General features: G+C 42.4%; 1 protein-coding gene and 1 non-coding gene across 4 annotated transcripts in view; one reads left to right on the top strand and one right to left on the bottom strand.

Annotated features, from left to right (window-relative positions):
- LOC109639088 (contactin-associated protein-like 4) overlaps positions 1-11,155 on the bottom strand; it is a 71,937-nt gene extending 60,782 nt beyond the window's left edge. For 2 of the 3 annotated variants that reach the window (XM_020102372.2, XM_069510810.1), the window contains exon 1: positions 5,362-5,584. In XM_020102372.2, the coding sequence (XP_019957931.2) occupies positions 5,362-5,449 (88 nt within the window). In that variant the 5' untranslated portion in view covers positions 5,450-5,584. Of the gene's footprint in view, positions 1-5,361; positions 5,585-11,135 lie in introns of those variants that run through there. The other variant, XM_069510811.1, reaches the window with a different exon arrangement.
- A 10,284-nt stretch (positions 11,156-21,439) lies between these two features.
- On the top strand, positions 21,440-21,522 carry trnal-caa (transfer RNA leucine (anticodon CAA)). Its single transcript has one exon. It is a non-coding gene; the product is annotated as a tRNA-Leu (tRNA).
- Positions 21,523-24,320: the final 2,798 nt, after the last annotated feature.

Below are 24,320 nucleotides of genomic sequence, written 5' to 3'. Positions count from 1 at the left end.
ACGTAGTTCGAGCTCGATGCCACTTCAGCTCCCAGCGATAATGACTTGTCGTATTTGATTCATATCTATTTTTTGTTTGTTTACCGCACTGACCCACTTCCCCCCACAAGGAACATTAAAGTTTCATTTCTTCTCATCTTATCTCTTCCCAGCTTTCTTGCCTCCCAGGGAGAAACATACCAGTTCCCTTCCTTATTGATCCACCCAGAATCCTCCTCTGTCAATATCGCCTGAAGTTTCATGTTCATTTGCCTTTTTTCACAACCACCTCAAGTCCTTACATGTTTTATGTTAACCTCATTACTTATTTCACGAGCCATATTTGACAGCAGGGCACAATGGCTTCACGATGAAGATCAATGAAGTGAATTAATTGTTTCCTGGGAGTTTTATTCTCTTCTCCTCTGGGTACAGTTTGGTGCACAACATATAGGACTGGGAAGTCTACTTTCCTTTTTAAAGCTGCACCACTCAGCACTTTTAGATTAACAATTGGGCCGATGAATCACAATGTGAGAGGAGTTGCTTACAACGGTGAGTTCACAGAGACTCATCACCCCAGTCTTTACTTCCTCTCTTAGCATCAATGAACGGTTTATTATTCTGTTTTTGTTATAGAAACTTTTCACAGTTAATTCCGCATCACGGCTTTCATCACTGTCACCTCCAGTTGCAGAGGGTCCGTTTCAGCAAAGAAGCTGTGAGAACCCATCGTACACAAACGTCAAAACAGACAGAACATAAACTGTAAATAAAGATGAAAGATGCACTTCATCCCACTTTCCAGAAATCAAGTATCCCAGAAACAAACATTCAAACTTACATCAGTGAGTTAAGAACTACCTAAAATTACAGAAATATGTATTTAACGTGTACATCGACTCTAATTTTTGGCAACGTCCCATCTGCTAACATAGAGGAGGTGGGGTTTATGACCTATCCATTCTTATATACAGGGACAGAATCAGAAAAGCAACCGGCTGGGAAACAAAGTCAATTGTCTTTATAGAGTTGACGTAGCAACCTCATGCTCAACAACCCTACCTGGTTAAGTGAGCTAAGTGAGGCTCGAGCTTAATTCTGACTGTGCTGCATTTCCACTCCACCATTTTTCTCGCCCTCTCACAATTCTATTGAAAACAACAAATGCTGCTTTGAGGAGGCGCCACTCAGCACCAATGTCACACAGAAGAACCAGGAGACCCATTACGCACCGAAGTCTCTTCATCAAAACACTCATTTTAGACCCAGACCAACTGGGAACAGCACGTTGTGACATTGTTCTCTCTCTCGTGTCACTCTTTATATGAATCCACTGGAAGCTCATTGCTTCATCACCATCACTCCATCCACCCACACACACACAAACCATGCTCCTGATCTCGAAAGCGACTGAATTTAAGTCGAAACTGGGAAAATGATGATTGAACATTTGAAGGATTTTAGAGTTTGTCCGTGGATGTGAAAAAAACCTCCATGGACCTTAATCTGGGATTCTGTCTTCATGTAGGTTTTTTATTTGAGCGGAAAAACTTCTTCTGCAACAACGACTCCTGTGCTAGTCTCAAGATGTCACGGTGTGTGTGTGGGGGGGTCAGCTCCAACTTCTTTAGAGTTTACAGTCAAAAGTTCATGAAGCTTTTTCAGTTCAGCAGCTGGACCTGCGTCTCTCGGCAGACAGACAGAGGTCAACTCGTCTGTTTACAGGAGCAACAACCCACCATGAGATACGGTTCCTATACACCAGATACACTGGGGATTATTCTGAAAATAGTTTACTCTCACAATAAATCAACTCCAGAGCAGCACAGATATCACTACTTTTACTCATAACTTGCTGCATTCTAAATCCTGGTGGTGTCCTACATTTCCTAGAATTCTGCCTTTTCCTGCCGTATTCTCACATGACCTCCCCCCGACATCTTCAGATATTTTACAAGGCAGGAGCGGTTCAGGAAAACGTCGGATGCAAATTTGTGTTCTCTGCGGTCATTCGAGCGACTACAGGTTTCAGGCACTGTTACATTGGCTTCATTTCCTGGACCAAGAGTCCACATCCATTTTTATTTACAGTCTGTGGCTAACGCTCGTAAATCATCACTTTGCCTGAGAACAAAACTGTCAGAATTGTAGATTCTTAGTTGCATTTTTCAGTATTGTTTTAGGCTGATGCTTGTTTTTGGGGGAATAATTTAAGCTTTCAGAATCTTGGTCAAGGACACGTGCACAGGAGCAGCTGGGGACTGAACCACCAGCACTTTGATTAATGGCCAAACTTTTGCTTCACCTGTGCTGTAGCCGCACAACCCTGCTTAAATAAAATAACAGACAAAAAAAAACCCCCTCAGCTCTAACACCAATAACAAACGGTTTAAAGCTTTTTCAAACCGTGTTTTTTCCTTGTAAATAACATCTCACATCCTTTAACACAGACATTTAAACCTGCAGCACCAATGACTGAGGAGTAAATCACTGTTTCACTGCACATTTCCATTTCCATTTTATTCATTTGGCTGCTATTCTGCGAGCTGCTCTTTCATATTATAATACTGAAAGGCGATTAAATGCACAGTGACTTCCTCGGCCCTGCGGGGGGGCTGTTTCACACCCTGGCTTCCTCGAACCTCATCAAGTAAACTCCAGCGACTCTCTCATCCGCTCGCTGCTCCGGCTAACCAGTCATCAGAGCCCCGTCTGCGGCCGTTAAAATGTGTATTTCCACTTTGTTGTCATTTCGTACCACCTCCATAATGAACAGTGAACTGTCTCCAGTGAGGATGGAGATATGACGCCCTGTTTAAAACCTGCAGCTGAGACCTCCACGGCTGCAGACTTTACTTATTATGCTGCAGTGGCTTATGGTCCGTGCATGATGAGTGCTGCTGGGTCAGAACGGGCAAGATACACAGAGAGAGAGAGACAAATACTGAGAGATTCCATTTAAAGGAAGAGAAGCCTAAAGGGAAAATGAGGCACTGATGGCAGAAAACACTGACTGAAACTAAAACTGTTCCAATAGAAAATGTTAATTAGAAATTATATATTATTCATTTTGATGATTGCCAACCTATAATATAATGATACCTGTAGATTTGCTTAATAATTAATTTTATTAGTTCTTATTAATTTTATTGATTCTTAATACTCATTTTACATACTTCTTGGGAATAATTCAATGATTTTGACATATTTGAGGAACTGATTTCTATGAATATGTGCAATTTGTGCAGAGAAGAGAGAGAAGCTGCAAACAACGCCCAGCTCTTATTTATTTCATATCAGAATCAGAATCACAAATACTTTATTAATCCCCGGATCATTAATGACTGTCAAATTCTCGTTCAGGAAATACTGGCTGCTATAAATTTAACGGTTTCAAAGAATTCTACCAAATCCTATTAGCTGACACCAAATACAACCACCTTCAGACGGAAACCATTAAACTGCAGAGAGAGATATGGAGAGAGAGGTGGACATGAAACGGAGAGAATAAGACTGAAGGAAGAGAAGACCAGGGAAGACAGAACAGCGGCTGATTCAAATACAGCGGGAGACCTGACATCCAGGTGGAAGACAGAGAAAACAAGAATGGAGAGAAAAATCAAAGGATGAGAAAGAGAGATGAATGTGTTGGGAGGACAAAGGAGGAGGAAAGAAGCTGGCAGCGAACAGCAGGAAGAGAAAAGAGCAACGAGCAGAAAGAGGAGTTGGGGAGGTGAGGACTGAGAGTCATCAGCAGATCTGAGTCAGGAACAGCAGGAAAGAAGAGAAGCAGCTGAAGGAGAGACGTGATGGGAGGAAAAGAGGGAGAGATTCGGGTACGCTGGTGAAGCTGGAGATGTTCTTTCACAGAAGTGAAACATGGAAGGAAGGATGAGGAAAAACAAATCTCCTGCATCTTTTCTTCACAGGATTCCTCCTCTTTCCTTCCTCCCTCTCAAGGTCGACATGAAACTCAAAATCCAGCACCAACACAAAAACATCTCATGTAGGGATCAGGTCTAGTGTTGCTTCGGATAAATCCTCGATAAAGTGAAATATCGGGATTCCTTTAAATCCACCTCTAGTTTCCTTCAAAGCAAAACCTAAAATATCAGCTTCCTGTTTCCTCGTTCATTACTGCTCAGTAAAAGTTACTCAGTGTTGCCTTAAGGAGCTTCAAGGTTTCCACAGTGTCAGTTTCATCATTTTGCACCAGCTTGTTGCAACTCTTCATTGAATCTATATATTTACAGAAGTATTCAAACTAGAAACGCTTTCAACGTTCTGTCAAATAGAAATATCATCATCCCTGCTGAAAGTGTGACCTTCACTAAACGCCTGGCTGCACAGGATGGGTTTGAAATGACCATGGCGTTTTACAGACAGAGCAGTGAAGAAGAAGAGAGGGGCGAGGACAAAGAAAGGTGGGAACTAGTCACAGGTTAAAAGAAGCAGTTGACAGTTTTCTGCAGCCGAGAAGCAGCAAAGGCAGGAAACAGGAAAGTCAAGAAACAGGCTGAAGAAAATAAGACAGGGACAAGATGATTGTGTCGGGGAAGAGGATGGAGGAGTTTTGCAATCTCTTTGGATAAGGCACAAGCATACGTCATCTCCATTTCTCTCCTCACTTTCTCCTGTTTCTCTCCATCTCCCTCTTTCCCTCCCTTTCTCTGCTCCTCCTCCTCCTCCTCTCTAAAGCAGGAGACGGGGACAGCAACGCCCCCGCTTCACATTCACACAGGAAAACTGTCTGGTGCTTTTGGCACAGTGTTCAACAGCAATTACAGAGGAGAGAAAGGAGACAGATTCCTCTTTATCTCCACATCACAGAATCAAACCAGCAACCTCTCAGCCCCAAACCCACCTCCCCATCCTCCTCTCACACCTTCACACTCAGTCTCAGGATGCTCATCATTTTGCCCTGAGCCCCACATTAATCAAAAAACATGGAAAGAGCAGCACAGGGAATCAACTGGACTCCAACAGTTGCCATGAGCAGAATCTTTCAGGAACACAGCTGAGACATTTCACTGAAACATTTAGCTCTGAGGAAACCTCTGGAACCAATTCACACTTGATTAACATTAAGTCAAATTAAACAGGTACGGACGGTGCGTAAAAGTTGGCTCCAGAGATTACGCACGCGTTGCTAAAGCGTTAATTCTGTATTCAAATGACAAGATTAAACCTCTTCACCTCCGAGCACTGATGCACAACCAGTGCGCACCAACTCCCACGGGAGAGAAATACCTGTGGCTCACTTTGTCTAATTCAACATCACAACCACAGGTCGCGGCTCCGCGGGTCTGTCTGCGCAGCCCGGACCCGCTCCCTCTCCTCCGGGGAAAAGTGGGAGAGCGCACGGCCACACATGCTCACCTTCTCCTCCTGTTGTCCCGTACGAGCTGGAGAGAAGCACGAAGACCTGAGAGATAATCCAAGCGACTGATTTAGTCCACAGATCCATGGTGAAGCGAACGGGAGGCTGCAGAGGAGAAGAGAAGAGAAGAGAAGCCCGGCGGCTGCTGGAGGGAAGAGAGAGAGAGAGAGAGAGAGAGAGACGAGCGACCTCTCCTATCCAGCTCCGAGAGAGATCTGCTCAGACAGAGAGAGAGAGGGGGAGAGAAAGGGAGGGAGGGAGGGAGGGAGAGAGATCTGCTCAGAGAGCGAGAGGGGGAGAGATATAGAGATCTGCTCAGAGAGAGAGTGAGAAAGAGGGAGAGAGTGAGGGAGGGAGATAGAGAGAGAGAGAGAGAGATGAGCAACCTCTCCTCTCCAGCTCAGAGAGATAGGGAGAAGGAGACAGAGAGAGGGAGAGAGAGATCGGGAGGGAGAGAGCAAGGGAGGGTCCCCTCAAACATAGAGAGAGAGGCAGAGATCCCCTTAAACAGAGAGGGAGGGAGGGAGGGAGAGACAGAGAAAGAGACAGAGAGTGAGACAGAGAGAGAGAGTGGGAGAGAGAGGTGGGTTTGTCACAGCCTCCTCCTCCTCCTCTTCTTCCTCCGTCTCTCTATGTTCAGTAAAAAGCTGTTTCTAAGATTCTCCATCACACCAGGATCCTTCAAACCCTGATCTCTGTACTTCACGTGTAGCAAACAGTCTCAATCTCAATTCAGTCAAACTTACACACAGACTTCATTCCCCTCAACATGAATGACTCATTCGTTTAGATGCATAAATGATTCTCGAGGAAACGTCTGAGATTACACATTCTGCACTCACGTCTTTAAACATTCTTACAACAAAAGCTTTCACCTCTGAGGGAATGCGATGTACACAATGAATCTGAAGCTTGATACCAAACTTTATTTTTGTTTAATCCTTTTAAAAAAATACCTCAGTGTCAAACTGACAGAGATCAGCTGCGGATGAATCTTCAGTTATTCTCCGTTCGACAATACAACGAAAAAAACCAAAGGATCTTTGCTCCTCGTGAACTTCAACCCAAACAGCTGATTGCAGACCGCCGCGGAATCGAAAACAACTCGTGAGGGAGTAACTTCAACGTCACTTAAGTTTCCACTGAGTCCACAAAGGCATCAATTGATCAAAGAGGAGACTGTGATGTTCCGCTAATGAATCCATCGTACATTGTCTCGTTTGTGGTTTAATGGGACACGACCATGCACCAACCGTTTCTTGATGTGAACTCCAGATATTCACATCATAACAATGAATAGAAAAATCTAAAATGTGTTTTCGTTCACAGATTACTCTCAACTTCTTTCAATGTCGGATGAAAACTGAGGATCTGGTTTTGCTCGAGCAGTGTGAATGTTGCGTTGGCTGTAATTAGAACAGGTGGGTCAAAGCAGCCGTAGCTCGACACGCAGCAGGAGCTTCAGACCAATTTGTGTAGCACAGAACAGCCTGGAGACGAGGTGATGGAGCCACATCCAACAGATCAGGTCCAGCGCTGAATATCAACTGAATACATTCACAAGAGAGAAGCTTTTGGTTGCACGGTCAAGAAAAAGGCCTGAAAACAGAGCGGAGAGAGGGGAGGTGGTGCAGGGAGTCAGCGGGGGAATCTGATAATGAAAACCCACTGAGAGTATAGACAGCAGGGGAATCAGATGATAAAAAAAACTGTTGAGAGCAAACACAGCGGGGGGATCAGATAGCGCCGAAGCCAGAGTCTGAGATACAAGGGCTCACACTGTGCACTAACACACACACTCAACATGAGCGTCACACACCTCGCCAGCCTGTGGACACGCCGCACACAGAGGGACCAGCTGACAGTTTAAAGCTCTAATCAGACGGGATTTCTGAAAGAGCAGGTTTGTGAAGATGTGAAACTCAACAACAACAACAACAACCGAGAGTCAAACACAAACAGCGAGACACAGGTAGAAAGGTTCAGGTTAAATGGAAAAGAAATTCTGAACATAGAGATACAAAAGAGCGCAGTGGAGTTTCTGGATGCTCATCCCACTTTTCTCTCTCGACCAGCAAATTTATAGTTTGATATATTTAAAAAAAAAAAAATCAACTTCACTTAATTATTTTCACGTTTTATAAAATGATGTAAAATTTTATATGACCCAATCTTCTGACTTCATAGTGACGTCATGATGAGGTTATTCCCAACATGGAATATGTTTTCGGTCTATATCCGCTTCAGGTCACGTCTATAGTCCTACAGGAAGCAGAGGCACCTGGGAAAATGTATTTATTTCCCACAGCTTGTTCATATCACTGCACACTGATGTTGGGAGGGAACTGAACATTGAATTTTCCGGTTCATCAGTTAATTAGAGCCACTGGAGTCCAGATGGCTTCACCCTCCCTGAGCCAAATCAACCACACTAAAGTCGTAAAGGGTTCAGAGATTGAATAAACTGTTCAATGCGTCCTTTTATTTGATTAAACACCCATTCAGCCACAGATTCCCATCAGGCCCCTCACCACTACCCCTCCCTCGGTCAAATACAAGAGGAACTTCTCCTCTGACCTGCCAAGGTAGCTGCTCTAAGCTGTCGTCAGATTCTGAACCAGCGCTTCCAGAGATCCCCTGTGAGGAAGCGACACGCTACTTCTGCGGCACATATTCATCAATGGAGGGTTTCTTCCTTCGCCATGGCAACTTCCAAAACATCTAAGCTGAGGCTGAAAGGACTTTTAAAAACCAGGAGGAGGAGAGAAGCATGAGAATGAGCAGGGAGGGAGAGAGGGGCTGGTGTATAAGTGTGAATAAAACAGAAAGTGAGCGATATCATGAGAGTCTAATGAGCTCCAGTTAGTGTCTCCATTCAGTTTCATTTGTGAATTAACTGTTTGTTTGATACTCGGGAATATTCATGTACAAACGATACGAAGAAAAAAATACCAGGAGAAGAAAGGAGCTTTACTTAGTTTACTGTCTGATCCCAGGTCAGATCTTATCATCCCTGTTTAATAGTTTTTTTTACGATAAATCGTCGTGTTGTCACTGTGCTGATATTTTACAGCAAATTAGTTTAAATCTTGTTCTTATGAATTCTGCAAAATGCTGCAATCAAGACGGATAAATTCGCTCACACACTCAAATTAAATATGCACAGATTCTTTGCACAGACGTCAATTTTGCTGAACTCTGACCCACTAATTTGTGGCGGGATATGGAGAAAGATGTATCCATTTAAACTCTGCCCCAGTATAAATGTTTCCAGACAGTTCCGTCTGCAGATAGCTGCACCACATCCCAGGATGCAAAGCACACCTGGATAAAGAAGATAAAGAAGCTGTTGGGCTCAGACTTGTAAAGAACACCTGGTAGGAGTGAAAACACTCCAAGCTTCAGACCTGATGAGTCAGTTTGCTGCTAAATGATGAAAGTTGTTCCTCATCTTTCTCATCCACCAGACTGAGCTGGTGATCGATGCACTTTAACTCTGCTTTACATTCCGAGCAGCGGCTGCAGGAGGCCTGCTGCCCGACCGGCCGGTGGACTGAAACAGGGAAGACACTCACAAATATCTTAGAGAGCGGAGCAGCGATGAAGCTGCTGGAAGCCTGAAAAGAGCGAGAGAAATCAACCAGTTTTTAGAGGAAGAGGAGAGGCGTCCACTCATCTGTGTAATTCATACCGATGCATTGAATTCTGGGTAGTGAGGTTTGGAAAAGAAAGGGTTGCTTCTTGATCTGCTGTAAATTAAAGATGCATTTAATTCAAATATTTGATAAAGCCAATCACAGTTGCTTTCATTTAGAGAGTGTGTTTACAGTTCTCTGGAAAAACTACTGAATGTGTGAATCAGGTTGTTCAAAGCCTTCTGTGGATCCAGAGGAAGTTGTGTAAAGTCTGACAAATCGCCCCCAGTGATGTTACTCGAGTCAGCGTCAGTCGGGTCTAAAGACTATATAAGTTTGAAAATGAAAAAAGAAGAAATTGGGGATGTGGAGTTAAGCTCGCCAGACTGCTCCTCATCTGCGCCTGAGGCTAGAAGAGCTGCTACTAGAATAACACACCAAAATCAACAACCTAACTGTCAGGGGTTGAGCTGCATTGTGGGTAATGTAAGCGCCAGGTTTTGACAGGGAAGAAGAATGTGTGGAATAAAAAAGACAATATCTGTGGTTGTGCTGCATGAATTCTGATGCTTTAAAAACAAAACAACATTAAAAAAAACCTGTCGACCCCGAGCCCGACAACATTATCAGTGCAATAACAAATCAGCGCAGTACTCCTGTGTTATTATTTACTGAGTTTATTTTGTTGCTGACATTTTGAAACTAGAATATTTGATTGATTGATTGGCATCTCAGTGCAGCAGTGAAGGGATCAGAGTTCAGCTGGTTCACAGACAACATCCATGATTCAAGAGCAAATAACCACAACTTCTGTTTCTGTCGTCTGAAAAAGTTTGTGCAGCTCATATTCCTGATTGATTTTAGAAGCGAAAAGTTTTAAACACAACCCCGGCAGCAGATGATCTTCAAATGTTTAATCATTGTTGCTTTATATAACATGAGCTGATGTTATCTACCCATTGATGTCCACATCTTTGCATACAGCTGTGTACGGTACAAATCAAGTCAAAATCAGAGTACTACCAAATATATGTGTCAAGATACATGGAAGATAACGTTTTCATATCAGATGACACAGAGTCAACACTGTCATTGATTGTTATTTGGCTGAAAAGTAAATATGAACGTACAGAATGTAGATGAACCTCAGTTTCATGCTGGAAGGAGACTGACGTGTGTGTGTGTGCGTGTGTGTGTGTGTGTGTGTGTGTGTGTGTGTGTGTGTGTGTGTGTGTGTGTCAGTATATCATATACACAGACTACTACTTTAATAACCTTCAGAATCCCAGCAAAGGTGGGGCTTTGCCCTGCAGCCTTATCAATAACTCATCATGGTGGAGCAGCTGACAGGAGCGAGGGCATGAAGTTCTCACAAGGTCAATTCCAGTTCAGTTCAATAACGCGTGTTTGAGAACATCGGATAACTTGATCACTTAAAACCAATTAAAAAAAAACTCTACTGCATCCTCCACAACTGAAAACTTTCCAAACCTTGATCAGAAACTAGAAAGTCGAGGGTGTGTATTACAGGACCTGGATAACGCAGCGTTCTCATCTGGAATATTTTGGCTTCATTTCTGCATATTGGAGGAAGTGGAGATGCGTCGTCCATCTTTATTTATCTTTCACTTTCTCTAACATCGTGAGGTTTTTCATTTTCACTGATTTCCCAGAGAATAATCAATTGATCTCTGACATATCTAAGAGATATTTGTGGAGGAACGTGTTCTAGTTCTCTAAAGTGTGTTTTTAATTAGTAATGATATAAGAACTCGACAAACAGGACTCAACTATATGCTGAAAACAAATGAAAAGCAAATTATCTTCACGTCCTCATGACATCAATCGTCGGACGATCAATGATAAATCAAGTCTGCGTCTGAACAGATTAAATCTCAGAATATGTAATATTAATCAGGGATTCACAAAAAAAAAAAAACCTTCCAGCCCTGCACTTTAACGACTCCTATAATTACCTCTGCTGTCTGGATCTAATGAACTTTACTCAGAATTAATGACTGGAAAAAAATCTCAGAAAATTGCACAGAAATTCTGCTTCTTTTACTTTCTGCTGGGTGAAAAGGTAAGAGTGTTGGCGAGAGGTAGAGAGCCTCGGGTCCACGCTGTTAATGCCGTACCTGACAGATGGTGTGAAATGTCCGCAGGCTGCCGGTCAGATGATGAACACAGCGGCAGGTTACTTCAGAGACGACACCTCCTGCCTCTGCTGGGTGAAATACAGGTGAGATGTTCCTCATCTGATCTGAGAGACGAGAGGAATTAGATTTTGTTGAGCGACAAGGTTCTTGTCTGTCGGCAGCTTCGTGTCTTTATTATTGGTGAAAAAGAAATATCAATAGTGTGAGGTATTTGATTGTACTTATAATCTAAGACTCATTTTTCTTTGTCGTTTTCTGACACAAGGAAAATATCAATGTGCTGTGTTCCAAAAATATCCATCAATTCAATCCCAAAAGATAAAACAAGAAAAAAAGATCGATATAGATAAATGTTGGACGCACATCATCTGTGGCTTGAGATGTTTGGGTTGCACTTCCAGAAATATGTTTGTACCAACAGGATAGAATAGTATTTTAGAAAAAGCAGTACATATTATTCAGGAAAAAACAGATTTACTTTGACATTTTGAGAAGTAAGTTTTTTCTCAAAAGAAATTCGTGAGGGAAGCAAGATTTTCATCTGTGACCGAATAATGAGGAGTTGACCTTCCCGGTGTTTAAGGTGCATCTTCTTCAGAGAAGTCGAATTCATGTTTCGTCAAACTTTCTTTCGTGGAGTTGTGTTGTCCGACCCCTCACATTGTATTGACTCCTGTCTGATGCTGTAAATATGAAAGTTGTTTTTACACAAACCTGCTTGGTTCGATAATGGTTGGAAAAGCCTCAAGGTGTTTTTATAATTCATGAAACCAGGTCTGAAAGGAAATATAATCCAAATTGAATAAAAGTGAGCTCAGTCTAACTTTTCCTTTGTTTCATCCTTGAAACGCTGATGTTAGACAACTACACAGAGCAGCTCCACTTATCCTGTTGATTTTCCTTTCTGGTTTTTTTGTTTTGACCAAAGCTGATCAGACTGGCAGGAGCCTCCCGGAGCTTCGATCAGTCCGGTTATTGGTCGGTTCAACTACAGCTGGATTACACAGCGACGGACAGCATCCTCGAAAGTCAATAAGACATTTAAACAAGAGAGCGGAAATTCAAAGTCTCAGAGATCATTACAATAAACAGTAAACAGCATTTTCCATTTTCCTCTGAATCATAATGATTCTTTAATTTGGCTGGAGGCACTTATGAAAAGTGGAACCCATTTAGCAAGTTAATCTTATGGAGCAAAAAAATAGTGTTTCCAGGACAAATCACCCATCCACCCCTTATCCATCCTTTCATCCATCTAATGTCTATAGAGCTCATCTTCTCAGGGTCCCAAGAGGACGGAGCCAAATCAGCTGACATTGGGCAACAGGAGGGAAACACTTTGAACGGGTCGGCAGAAGAGACTTTATATAAAGATGGACGACATGACAGCACCCAAAAGTGAAGCCAAAGAACCTGGTGAGGAGACACCACAATAATCTGAACCAGTACATACCAGTACTCCAGACTGGTTTTTGATATTGATTGCAGGTGCAAGGGTCTGATCATACTCTTATTCATATATATATATATATATATATATATATCTTAATTTCTGGACGGTTAGTATTAAATGACCACTTCTGAGGAGTCTGAGGTTTTACAAATCAAACGTGTATAAATAAGTCAAAGCAGTTTTCTTTTGATTTGAGAGGTATTAATTACACATCCTGCATTCACTCTGCTGAGATGTCATTGATGCACATAACATCCAGTTACTACAGTAAGATGATATCCTCACTACTCCATTGATCAGAACTGGGCAGTTACTGGAAGACACGTACATTTACCTTGAATGATAAAGCTCTATTTACTGTTTGTATGTATAAAACATGGACTCTTTAATGCATTCCTCTAAATACACAGACGTCTGGGAATCTTTTCAACTTTTAAGATAAAGCATCGATTTCTAATTATGAAAAGAAATTAATCAACCCGTCAATCAGAGCTCTGTGGATAATTCGAGTGTGAATGAATTCCACCAGCACTTCACAATTTTCGTGCAAAATAGTCTCATTAAGGAAAAGAGGAAAGGGTTTTCATTAAACCTGAAAATAGCATTTCAATTCAACTCCTTCATTAAAAATGTTTTTTAAGAGGAAATTTGTCCCGGACCAAATCATCCCTTCAATTACGCCGAGGAAATTAATCATGTCGTTCATAAGTTACTTATGCACAAAAGTTTATTATGGATTTACATGGTTTGCTTCTTTCTTTTAGTTGTAAGTCACTGCTGCCAATGCAGTTCATCCTCACTATCAGCACGACTAATGCACGCTGTAGTGCAGAGAATAAAAAGGAGAGGCTTTATCCAAAATACCTCAATTATCCAGAATATTGGCTGGTTAATGTGGTGTGCAGACAGGGAGGAGGACAGCCAGCAGAGTCAGGGGAAGATGAACTTATTCTGGAGGAATTCTTTTCACTGCAGTTTAATTTCCTGTCAAACTCGTATTATTTGACACCGACTATTTTAAGCAGAACACTTGAAATAAAGAGAGAGAACGAGAACCCGAGCTGCTGGTTAATAAAGGAGGTTGACAAACATGTTTTGTCGAAACCAGCTGGATGACTGCAGGGCCCGCCTGCAGCAGAGGCTCTGGACTCGGGAGGATAAGTCTGCTGAGGCCCCCCCACCCCCAGAATCCACCCTGGAGCCAAGGCTTTTTAAGATAACCTGATGAACACCCAGAGGCACACAAACGAATCCTGCTTACTCCCTGGCAGTCCTGATTAGAAATAGGCAGCAGAACGTAACTGACAAACCAGTCTGGCCAATATTTCACTCGATCCATTATCTATACAGGGCTTCTCCTTAGAGGGTCACGGGGCGCTGGAGCCAATCCCAGCTGACATTGGGGGGCATGAGGTGGGGTACACCCTGGACAGGTTGCCAGCATATCACATATTCACACCTTTGAAAATAACCTAAGCTGTTAGTCTTTGCACGGAGGGAGGAGGCCGGAGACGGGCAGACCATGCAAACTCCCCGGTCAGCCATCAGGTACGAAACCAGAACCTCCCGGTTGTGGACGACAGCGATAACCACTGCACGTCCTTTACCTGCTCATGCACCCTTAAACAAACAGTGAAATACTGAGCCACTGAGTGAAGATCAGGTCTATTTCGGTCAATCACACGTTCCACTGTGTCAAGATAACGAGGCAGCAACAATGCACCTGACCACACTTCGACAAACACGTCACATTTCCCAGAGTTCAAGTCTGAACACAGCTACAGAGTGATGAGTGTTGCTTCAAGCCTTGAGTCCTGTGGTGAACTTCGTAATAAAACTTGGTCTACATTAGGTTTTTGAAGTGTATCTGATTTCAGCTGAACCACGTCTGAAATGTTAATGCTCTGTTTTTTCATTGTCCTGCTCACTTGTCTTGGATTTATAGATTTGTTTACACAATGTCGGACTGGAGCAGAAGCACACATGAAGACTTATCTGAACAGTGTTTGGTTTATCTCGACCGACACACTAACAGCCTCAGAAGTGGAACCGTCTTTTTTCAAGATAAGAGACGGGACGGTTCCTTAGCTTTGTCAAATATGTGAATAAGTGATATTCACATATTGATCGTAAAATCACACTTCATCTCTGATCAGGAGATGAGAAGTGGTGACAGAGTGACTCGTGAAAACCTTTCAAGAGAAATGAAACGCTCAAGATCTGACAATTTTGCTCAAAAAGTGCATTTTCCTTCATTTAAGAAGACAAACACAATTCAAAGTCCCACTTGCTGACACATTTATTTCTTCTCTTTCTCCAACTTGGATAATTGACCTCTGTGGATCTGAGAACACGCCACAACAACATCATGCTTCTTTTGATTGTCTCTGTCTTTTCAAGTGAATAAAGAATCTGACAACTGTCTTGCTTTTTTGACTCTGTGAAAGGGATTTTAAACAAATAAGAGAGAAACAAGAGTGAGTAAAGCTGGGACATTTTCCTCTGACATCACACAGTTTCTCTGAGGACGGATATAGATTTATCACAGAGATCTGTACCTGCTGGTAAACCTGTGAACACCTCCATATTCAACTACAACATTTAAATACAGTATTCAGCAGCACTTGAAAACCAAAAGATGGAGGATGAGGGTGTTTTAACCTTGTCCAGCTGTTGGATCTGACCCGTTTGTTCTTATAGACCTCAGGGGAAAACCAGCTTGGCACTGATAGTAAGCCCAAAATATCCAAGAGCCCTGTTTGACGCCTGGATGACCTGATAAGAGTAAATGATCCGTTTCTCGACTAAAGCATGAATTGATAGTGATTTGCTCGGTCGCTTAGAGACAGGAAGCGGTGAAACTGCAGTGTCACCTATTTTGTTTTAAATCCAAGATCATCCATTTAGCTGGAAAATCAAAGAGCATCTGTCAGCAGCGTGAAATACCTTCGACAGACAGACCCAGAGGATCAGACCAAAGAAAAGTCTCTCAAACCATTTGACGGAGGAAACAGACACTAGAGAACCATTCAAATGATTCTTTGTTCCTGTGACTGCGTTAAAAACACATCTTCCTCACCTGATGGAGCGGAAGCTGCTCCAGTGATACTGGCTCAGCTCTGCACAACGACTTGGAGCCATTGAGGCTGAGGAAGAGCGCAAACCCGAAGAGCCTTCAGTCAAACCTCAGTCAAATGATATTAAGCAACTTCTTTCTCCTATGACAGGAACTGAGTCGTCACTTTATCGCCTCCAAAAATTCCTTTACTCGTTTTTACTTGAGCTGTACAGAACTTGCATCGAAACTTTCCATAACCTCGTGGTTGTATTTGTACGTGCTCGTAGATATTTCTATAGGTTGCCAAATGCCAACATATCCTTTGGTGCTTTGGTGTCGACTTCCTCACAGACACTTTAAAGATGCTGTCAGGAGATTTAGAAGAGCCCATGAGTCCCTGAAGCTGCCATCTGAGCTGTTTAACATGGCAACTGTGCTGTGACTAAGATTTACTGCCACTAACTGCAGCAGGAGTGATTCCCTGGTTTGTGAATTTGCTGTGGAATAGCTGTGAGTCCTTTACAAGTGCAGCTGAAAGGAACTTGTTATGATCTAATATTCAGAAGTCAGAAGGAACGTCTCAGTGGTCTATTGACATGGTCATTAAGAATAACTTCTCTCCAAAAGAATATGCATTGAGGCATGTTTGCATGTTCCAAAGTTGACAATTCCGGGTGCATATTAAGTTATCATACATTATTTATAGTTTTAGTGCTCTCTGGTTTATTATTCAAATTTCAATTTACAGTAATTCTGCCTCTGGGTAAAAAGTTTTAATGGGTTTGCTCTCCCGGGGACTGCCTGTACTGCCAGTGCTCATTGCTTTGTAATTTGAGAGAAACTGCAGTGTGAATTCTGTTAATATGAAGACAGCATAACGTGTGTAATATTATCCCTGTGCCAGAAATGTCAGAAATACCTGGAGCAGAAACAGTCTGGCAAGCTAAAGCAGAGAGGTCTGAAGAAAAACAGGGATTGAACCATCACAGCAGGGAAGGACAGCACAGACTCCTCCTGCTGAGACTTCTCACAGTCTGGAAAAACACAAAGAGGCCTGATTTGGCAAATTGAATGCAATTACTTTAGGTCCCCCAAAGTTCCAAAAACAAAGAACTTCAGCAAAACAGCACTGCTTCATGCTGCGTAACAACATGTTCATGCTCCAACCATTAAAATGGACTGAAGCACACGGAGCAATTTATCTGCCCAGGTAAGACATCTTCATATTGACTTTTAAGCATCTCGGATTTCATAATCTTTACAATTAATACCTGACATTAAAATGAACACATTTGATATTAATAAAAATCTGTTTATGTTCCAAGCAGGGTTGAGTTAAGAAAACTCCTCTGTTCCTATAGACTCTGCAAAAACAATGTCGCTTTGTCATTGTTTACCACACATTTCATTCATTCCTTTCTCCGTTCTATCATAGACTGTAAAGACGTGAAAGCGATTTAATCTCTGGCAGTTGCTTTCTGATAGCGCTGAAAAACATGCTCCTGCATTTCTGTAAATTACTACCCTCCGAGCAGGGACTTTTTCTGGAGGGTAAAAAGATTTCCATGGAACTCAGTTTAGACCCTGGTCCCTGCTGTGCTGACGCAGTGTCAGAAAAGATTCCCATTTCCTGGGGAACGTTTCTTCGGTGGAAATGCAGCTTATGTTAACATAACAAAATCAAGAAAAACTAAAATGCAGTTCTCACTCACAGCTCTTTGGGCTCTCTAGAATCTTGGTGTTTTTCATTTACTGATTTTTCGTTATATTTCATTGCTTTCAGACCGACTTCTTCCCATCTTGCACTAAACACCTGGCTGTAGCATTAAAAGCTTGACTTTTGAGGTTTGTATCCAGCTGAGGGGCCCTGGGGGGGGGGGGCTGTGAAGCGTGATATTAGACCCTGAGCTTCACAGCGGGAGGCTTCAGAGCCCTGACAACCTCAGAGCATCTCCGATCCATCACGGGTGACTGACAGATGCTCTCGCCTGGAACAAAACTCTGCCAAAAAGCAAGAAGCTGCCCTGACACTGCGAAATGCCTGAGAGCAAGTCAGCGACTAAACCTGCTATTAGGACAGAGCGACTGCAGATCCACAGATTAGTGAACGCTTTGAAAACATGCATGGATCAGATGAGAGGAGTCTGCTAACAGGACAGAGAAGTAACCACAGATCACTGGTTGACATGACGGCAGCTGTGAAACTGCAGGTTCAGACCGTGTGTATGTATTTGATGTTTAATCGTCTCTGAACTTGTAGAAAAGAATGATCCGACCCTGATCAAAATGTTTATTTAAATATTTAAATATATGGATATGTCTGAAAAGCCTCAAATCATCACCACAGACTGAGCATTGTGGTCTCAGACATGTTTTCTGTCCAATTTGAGCAGCTGGATTGTCCCAGTTATGAACAGTCAAAGGAATCTGCACTTCACACAATCCCACTCAACAGCATCTTTTTGTCCAGGAAACCTCGATTTGCAGACATAACCAGACTTTTTTTTTTTCCATGCATTAGCTCTTACATACAACCAGTAAAGTGACCCTTTCAAATTAAAATGCAGGATGAGAAAGGGCTGGTCTCAGGGTTTTGTATCACAGGATGGTTGGGGGCATTTTATAAAATAATAAAAAAGTTCTGCTCTACTGGTTCAAAGCTATAAAAAGAAAATTATCCATGTAAACATTTGGATGATTATTCATTTCTAATAACCTGCTTCATTCCTCTTGGTAATAATGTTATTTCCTGCTCTTCACTAACTCTTAATGCATTTAGAGCTGCCTCAGGCTACATTCTCCATTTAGATTAAGATTCTGCTTCCCATGTGAAATTGTCCTCCTCCAGGCTGTCTCCATCCATCTGTCTTTCTGTTCATCAGCTCAGTTCTCTCTCTTCTCCTCTGTCTCTCACTCCGTTTTCTCTCTGTCTGTAAGTGTTGGTCATTTTTCTCTGCGGGGATTCCTCCTGTCACAGCTGACACTTGTTTCCCTTCCACCAATCTCCTGCTGAGAGCGGGAGGACTGATGAGAGCAAACTACGTCTCCTCCCATGTAAACATCCATTACTGAACACAGAGGGAAGGGGGGGGGGGGGGTTTCAGGTGTCGTCGACAAAACAAACCCTGTGAAAGCTTTGACCTCAATTCCACAACAAGTGATGATGTTTCCATGCAGCGATCTGCTTCGATTACAAAGAACTGCAGCGGTTTCCAGCAGCAGCAGCTCATTACAGACAAACACATCAACACATGCGACCAACGCTGCAGATGAGATGACGAGCACCTGCGCAACTGAACTAATAACTTCTGCTCGACAATATGAATGGAAACACTACACACACGCTTATTTGTCAGCTGCTCATTCAGGTGTAAAATCAGCAGTAAATGTGACTGGATAATTATATTTAACAAAACAGTTAACAGTTGGGCCTTTGCAGAGGTTTGCTCTCAACTCGGTACCTTTCCAGTTTGGAAGACGTGACGCTCTCTTCTGTTACGATCCTCCTCAGTAATTGCAGACATGTTTGTTTAGTCCTCACGTTGTTTGATTTGTTGACCACAGGAGCTGAACTGCTGAGTGTGGAATTAGACTAATGACTCTGCTGAATCAGAGAGGAGCAGTTTGTGCTTCAGTGGCTGAAGGTTCGAAGGGTTAATGGATTATTTCTGCTTTAGGTGCAGGAAGGTAAATAATGTGGTGACATGGAAACAGAGGAGCAGAGAGGAGATGTGATTTCTTACATTTGGTCTTTTTCTTTTTCCTTGTATTTAAATCGTCTCTCTTATCTTTCAATCTAAAGGTGGAACCTGTAAACACATTTTAAACAACAGCATTGATTCAGCAAATCTGTTTATTCATAGCCGAGCTCATTTATTTTCTGCCAAGTCTAATTAGCTGCTTAATATTCTCTTTTTGTCACAGTAGAAATAATTGATGCCCTGACCCGACCGAAGACAGAAAAATATCTCTCACTACATCACCAGTTTTTTTCCTCCTCTCTTGAGTAAATATTGACCTGACCTGATCTTTGTGTGCAACTATCAGAAACTAATTAGGTGACGCGGACATAAACTCTGGCCTCTTATGAACCCAACTGATAATTACTGTGCCAAGCTAAATAAACACAGCATGAATTAATGAACTATCTGATATATGACCTGATAGTTTCTTGCCCTTAAGAAGAAAGTCAGACATAAGGAGATAAAGGTGAGAGAGATAAAAAAAAGAAAGGGTGAAAGTGAGTAGAAGGTTTTGGGTTTTCTTTTAGTGGATCTTGGGTATTTTTAGCTTTTGGCAGAACTCCTCTGTGACCTTACACATGTACAAGGAAATGGACGGGGCCTTCTATATATAGAGACAATGCTATTTAAAACATTTCGTACATTATCACATTTGTTGTTGTCAGAAACGGTCGCCTCTGTGCTGCCCTCTGGTGGCTGAAAGGCTTAACAACCATGGCAACGTAAAAAGGCCGTGTGGACAGTGATGGTTACAGATGGACGCATCTATTTTTATACATAAAGCAGCGTGAATGAGCCTTTACGTGTTCAGTGGGGAGTTTAGAGAACAGTCGGAAGAGCTTCACTGATAAACAGAAAGGAAACAACGATTCTCGACGATACAGGCGTCTGTGAGGCACAGTGATGACGAATCACAGAGATAATGGGTTCATGACTTAATCTGAGACCGGCCAATTGCAATGTGCCAATTGTAATAAGGAGCAGAGGATTGTGGGCCGCTGGAGTCCGACCAGGCTTCCCATCAGCAGATCTGGACCGGGCTCAGTCACATCACGTGGCCTGTGTGAGTCGGAGTCTTTCCCTGTAATTATCGCCCATTTGACACAGTCTGAGCGTCTCGTCTGGAATACGAATGAAACACATTAAAAAGAAAAAAAAAAAAAAAGATCACAGCGAAGTCTTGTACCTGAAAGAATTATCAACGCCTCGACTCCCATCAGCGTCCTCACTGAGTCCTCACTAACAATTATCTCGTTTGTGGACGCGTTGCTTCTTCACATCTTCAAGCTGAACATTCACTTTCTTTGAGATGTGACTTCCAACTGTAAAATCCAACATATCAGCCAGCGTGTCACAGGTTTGTAGATATATATACATCTATATGGCACAAAGCCCAGACGTACTATTGATGCATGAAGCTTTTAGCGATGCAGCTAATAAAAGCTTAATGATTTGTGTGTGTGTTTGTGGGTTTTAATGCTTATTCTGCCGGGAATGTGTTTCTGAGATATCAGGGTTCAGGTCCAGGCAGTTTGTCGTCACATCACCGTTTACTGACCTTCGTTGCCATAAAATAAAACCAACCTTTTTCAAACATCCTCATTAACCCCGAACAGGCCCTAGTGATTACGTTGCAGACCCCTGGGCACAAATGTTTGATGGGCTCCCAGGCAATTTCTTTTTTTAATAAATAAGACATAGCACACAGGGCATGTATAGAATAAATACAATTCATTATGGAGAGCACTGTGCGTCACTGGGAAATGAAAAGAAACCATTAAAATACAACTTGACTAAAAGCCTTGAAGCATCTTATATTACATGGAAAATAAAGCAGCCAGGGCTTTTAAATACCTAAATGTCTGTCTCCTGCTCTCCTCCACTGCTCTCCGGGGATTTGTCTCAGAGTCTGTCTGACCGACGATCTCCTCCTCTCCTCATTTCCTCCATCACTCTCCTCCTTCCTCCTGTGCTGGTTATAAAAAAAGAGGACGCAAAATAATTTCATCAGGAACAACAGACAACAACCACCAGGATGGCCGAGTGGTTAAGGCGTTGCACTCAAGATGCAATGGACAAGAGTCCTCGTGGGTTCAAATCCCACTCCTGGTAGGAAGGAGGAATTTAGCCATTGTTAGCAAATGGATGAAAAAAATGTGCTGCCACCAACTCTTCAGCAAAGAAAGGATTAATCCAAAAGATGACTTTGAGGATGTCTAAGACATTATCCTTGTAATTCATCACAACAGAAAGATAGCACCTTTCTCCAGCTGTTGAGTCTGTTGTGATTTGCAGTCAAGAAAAGAACATGTTGACTTTTTTTCTTGAACAAAGCCTGCGCACGCAGAATGTGAATAATGTAACACAGTTGTACAGTTTGTGATTTGAGGGGCGACAGGTCAGTAGATATTTTATGAGGGAGCGTAACCTCCAAGGTTCGACACCAGGCCTATGATCCACAACAGAGTGAGCTTCTTTCATTAAAAACACACAATGACCTCATGTAAATTGAATCCTTTGGTTTCAGCTTTTTCCCCAAAAAATCTAAACTGCTTTTTAAATCAATTTAAGATCAAAAACCTAATTTATTTGAATAATGCATTTTTTTGGTACTAGATGTCTGACTGAGTGTCAGTGAAAACTGTTCCAAGGTTATAATGGCTCCATTCAGGATATCGTTGGTAAGACGGTATAGAAAGTCACCTCTTTCAAACTGCTTTCAGGTGCAGTAATGGATTTCAGCTGAGAGCAAGAGAGGCAGAGAAATAAAGCAATAGGGAACAGAGTGCAAGGTAACGAGAGACAGACAGAGAAAGAAGAGAAAGAGGGAGACGTTTGGAAGATTCAGGCAAATTTCCAGTAGCGTATGCCAACATGGACAAGATGAAAGAGGGAAGATAGAGGGAGAAGAACACAGGTCGTTTCTGTGTGACACACCCGCCTTCAAGGTGTCTGTGTGGGAATAAAAGACGGAGCAGACGGGACACTGGAGCTGTGTGTTCAGTGGGTAAATGAAGGATCCCTCAGGGAGATCAAACACAAAAAACACATTTATTCCGTCTCTGACTTCTATTAAGGTCAAATCTCACACGTCCAGTCCACAGAGACTCTTCTGATGAGCTGCCGATGAGCCCACGAGCAAGGCAGTCTTTGTGTCAGAGTGAAAGAACCTGCGATCTGACCCCAGTCCACAACAGACTGTATTCAGCACGCAGGACAATAACCAGGAAACAGACAGGGAGGTCATTCTTGATCAATAGGAGACAAAACTTAGAAAGTCCAAAGGTCAATTCAGCAGCTTTTTGTGGCTTTCAACTAAGGATGCCACGATATGAAAGTTTGCCACGATTGTCCGAGGAAATATCACAGCTTCACGGTAATTTCTTCTATAGAAATGTTTCTGAGAGATACACAATATATTCCATCAGTATTTTAAAAAGCAAGGTGATTTATTTATGATTTAGTCTTAGTTTCTTCCTTCCTGATTGTTTGTTGCATTCTTCATTTATATAAAGATAAAAGACAATCAAAGCAAACTTTAACTGAACCTGTTCGTTCACATTTCTCAGCTCAGTAGGTAGCAGTCAGTAATGACTGATGTCAAAGCTCAACAGCCCCAAAGGGAAACAGTGTTTGAAAACCACCAAAATGTTTCCTCTTTGCTGAATTTCAGCCGATGATCCCAAAACACGATTGGAGGAATTTTAAGAGTCAGCAGTTTCTCTCATGAGAAACAGAGGAGTCTGTGTCGGTTTGTCCGCTCGGCTCAATCACAGCTTTGATCAACCTTCACCCAGGAACTGAAAACTGCCAAATGTCTGACTCACAGAGGATCTGAGTCACGAGAGGAGATTCTGTCCCAGAGCGTCTGTGATAGGGAAGAATGTGAAATGTGGTCAGTAAAGTCAGTTTCTATACAGAGCTCAGCTACATCGTAATGATTCACACCTTCACCGCGGCTGTGCTTCTCTTACACAAAGTTACTCTAGACTGTTGTCCACTTCAGTTTTTTGTCCCTTCCTGCACAGTGTCAGCTTTTTGAAGGTGAGCTAATATACCAGAGGAAATCCTTCTCTCCCACAGGAAGCAAAAGGTAAAATTCTCAGAGGATGGAAACAGGGCAGACTGTGCTCTAAAAAAAAAATCATTATAATTGTATTGTTAGAAGAATATTGGTTTCTTAACTATATCCTGTGACATTTCATTTGAAATAAAGTAAAAACTGAAAACTGTTTTTTATCCTGCCACCTGATGATCACAGGAATACCTTGAAAATCACTGCCAGGAATGTGTATGACATCGCCCACTTGAGGATCCACAAGATGCAACCAAATGAGTAAAACACGACTGAAGAAAAATAAAACCAGGGTGAAACAAGCTGCATCCATGTCCAAGTCAAATATTTGTTTGGTCTCCATGCAGACATGGGATCCCTGTTGTATTTCATCCTGTGGAGAAGTTAACACCACCGACAAACATGATGACCTCGGATCATATTTGCGTCTCAAACACAGGAGGGTAGCACAGACAGATGCTGTTCATCTGTCCTCACATTGGACCCTCAACATTACATACGTCTTTTACCACCCACACAAGAGTCAGACTGTAGCGAGAGAGTCTATGGATCAGTCAAGGTCTCAGAACAAACCCTTAACAAGTATGGCAAGGAAACGCAAAGATGGATGAAATAACAGCTGCTGCTACAAGTTCAATCTTTACAAAAAATGGCCCCAATATGTGCCATCAAGAGAAGATATGAGCAGCCATATGTATCACGATGTGGTGACGTCTATCGGGATATGAGATTTTGGTCATATCACAAAGCCCCAACCAGGCTGCAGCTGTTTTCTGCTCTGAGCTGCAGGCAAAGTGAGCCAATAAAGAAACAAGAAAATCACACACATAATGAA

Source organism: Paralichthys olivaceus, chromosome 16, assembly GCF_024713975.1.
Source record: "Paralichthys olivaceus isolate ysfri-2021 chromosome 16, ASM2471397v2, whole genome shotgun sequence".
Classification (NCBI taxonomy): domain Eukaryota; kingdom Metazoa; phylum Chordata; class Actinopteri; order Pleuronectiformes; family Paralichthyidae; genus Paralichthys; species Paralichthys olivaceus.
Note: the sequence above shows the minus strand (reverse complement) of the source record. Positions and strands in the feature narration are given on the sequence as shown.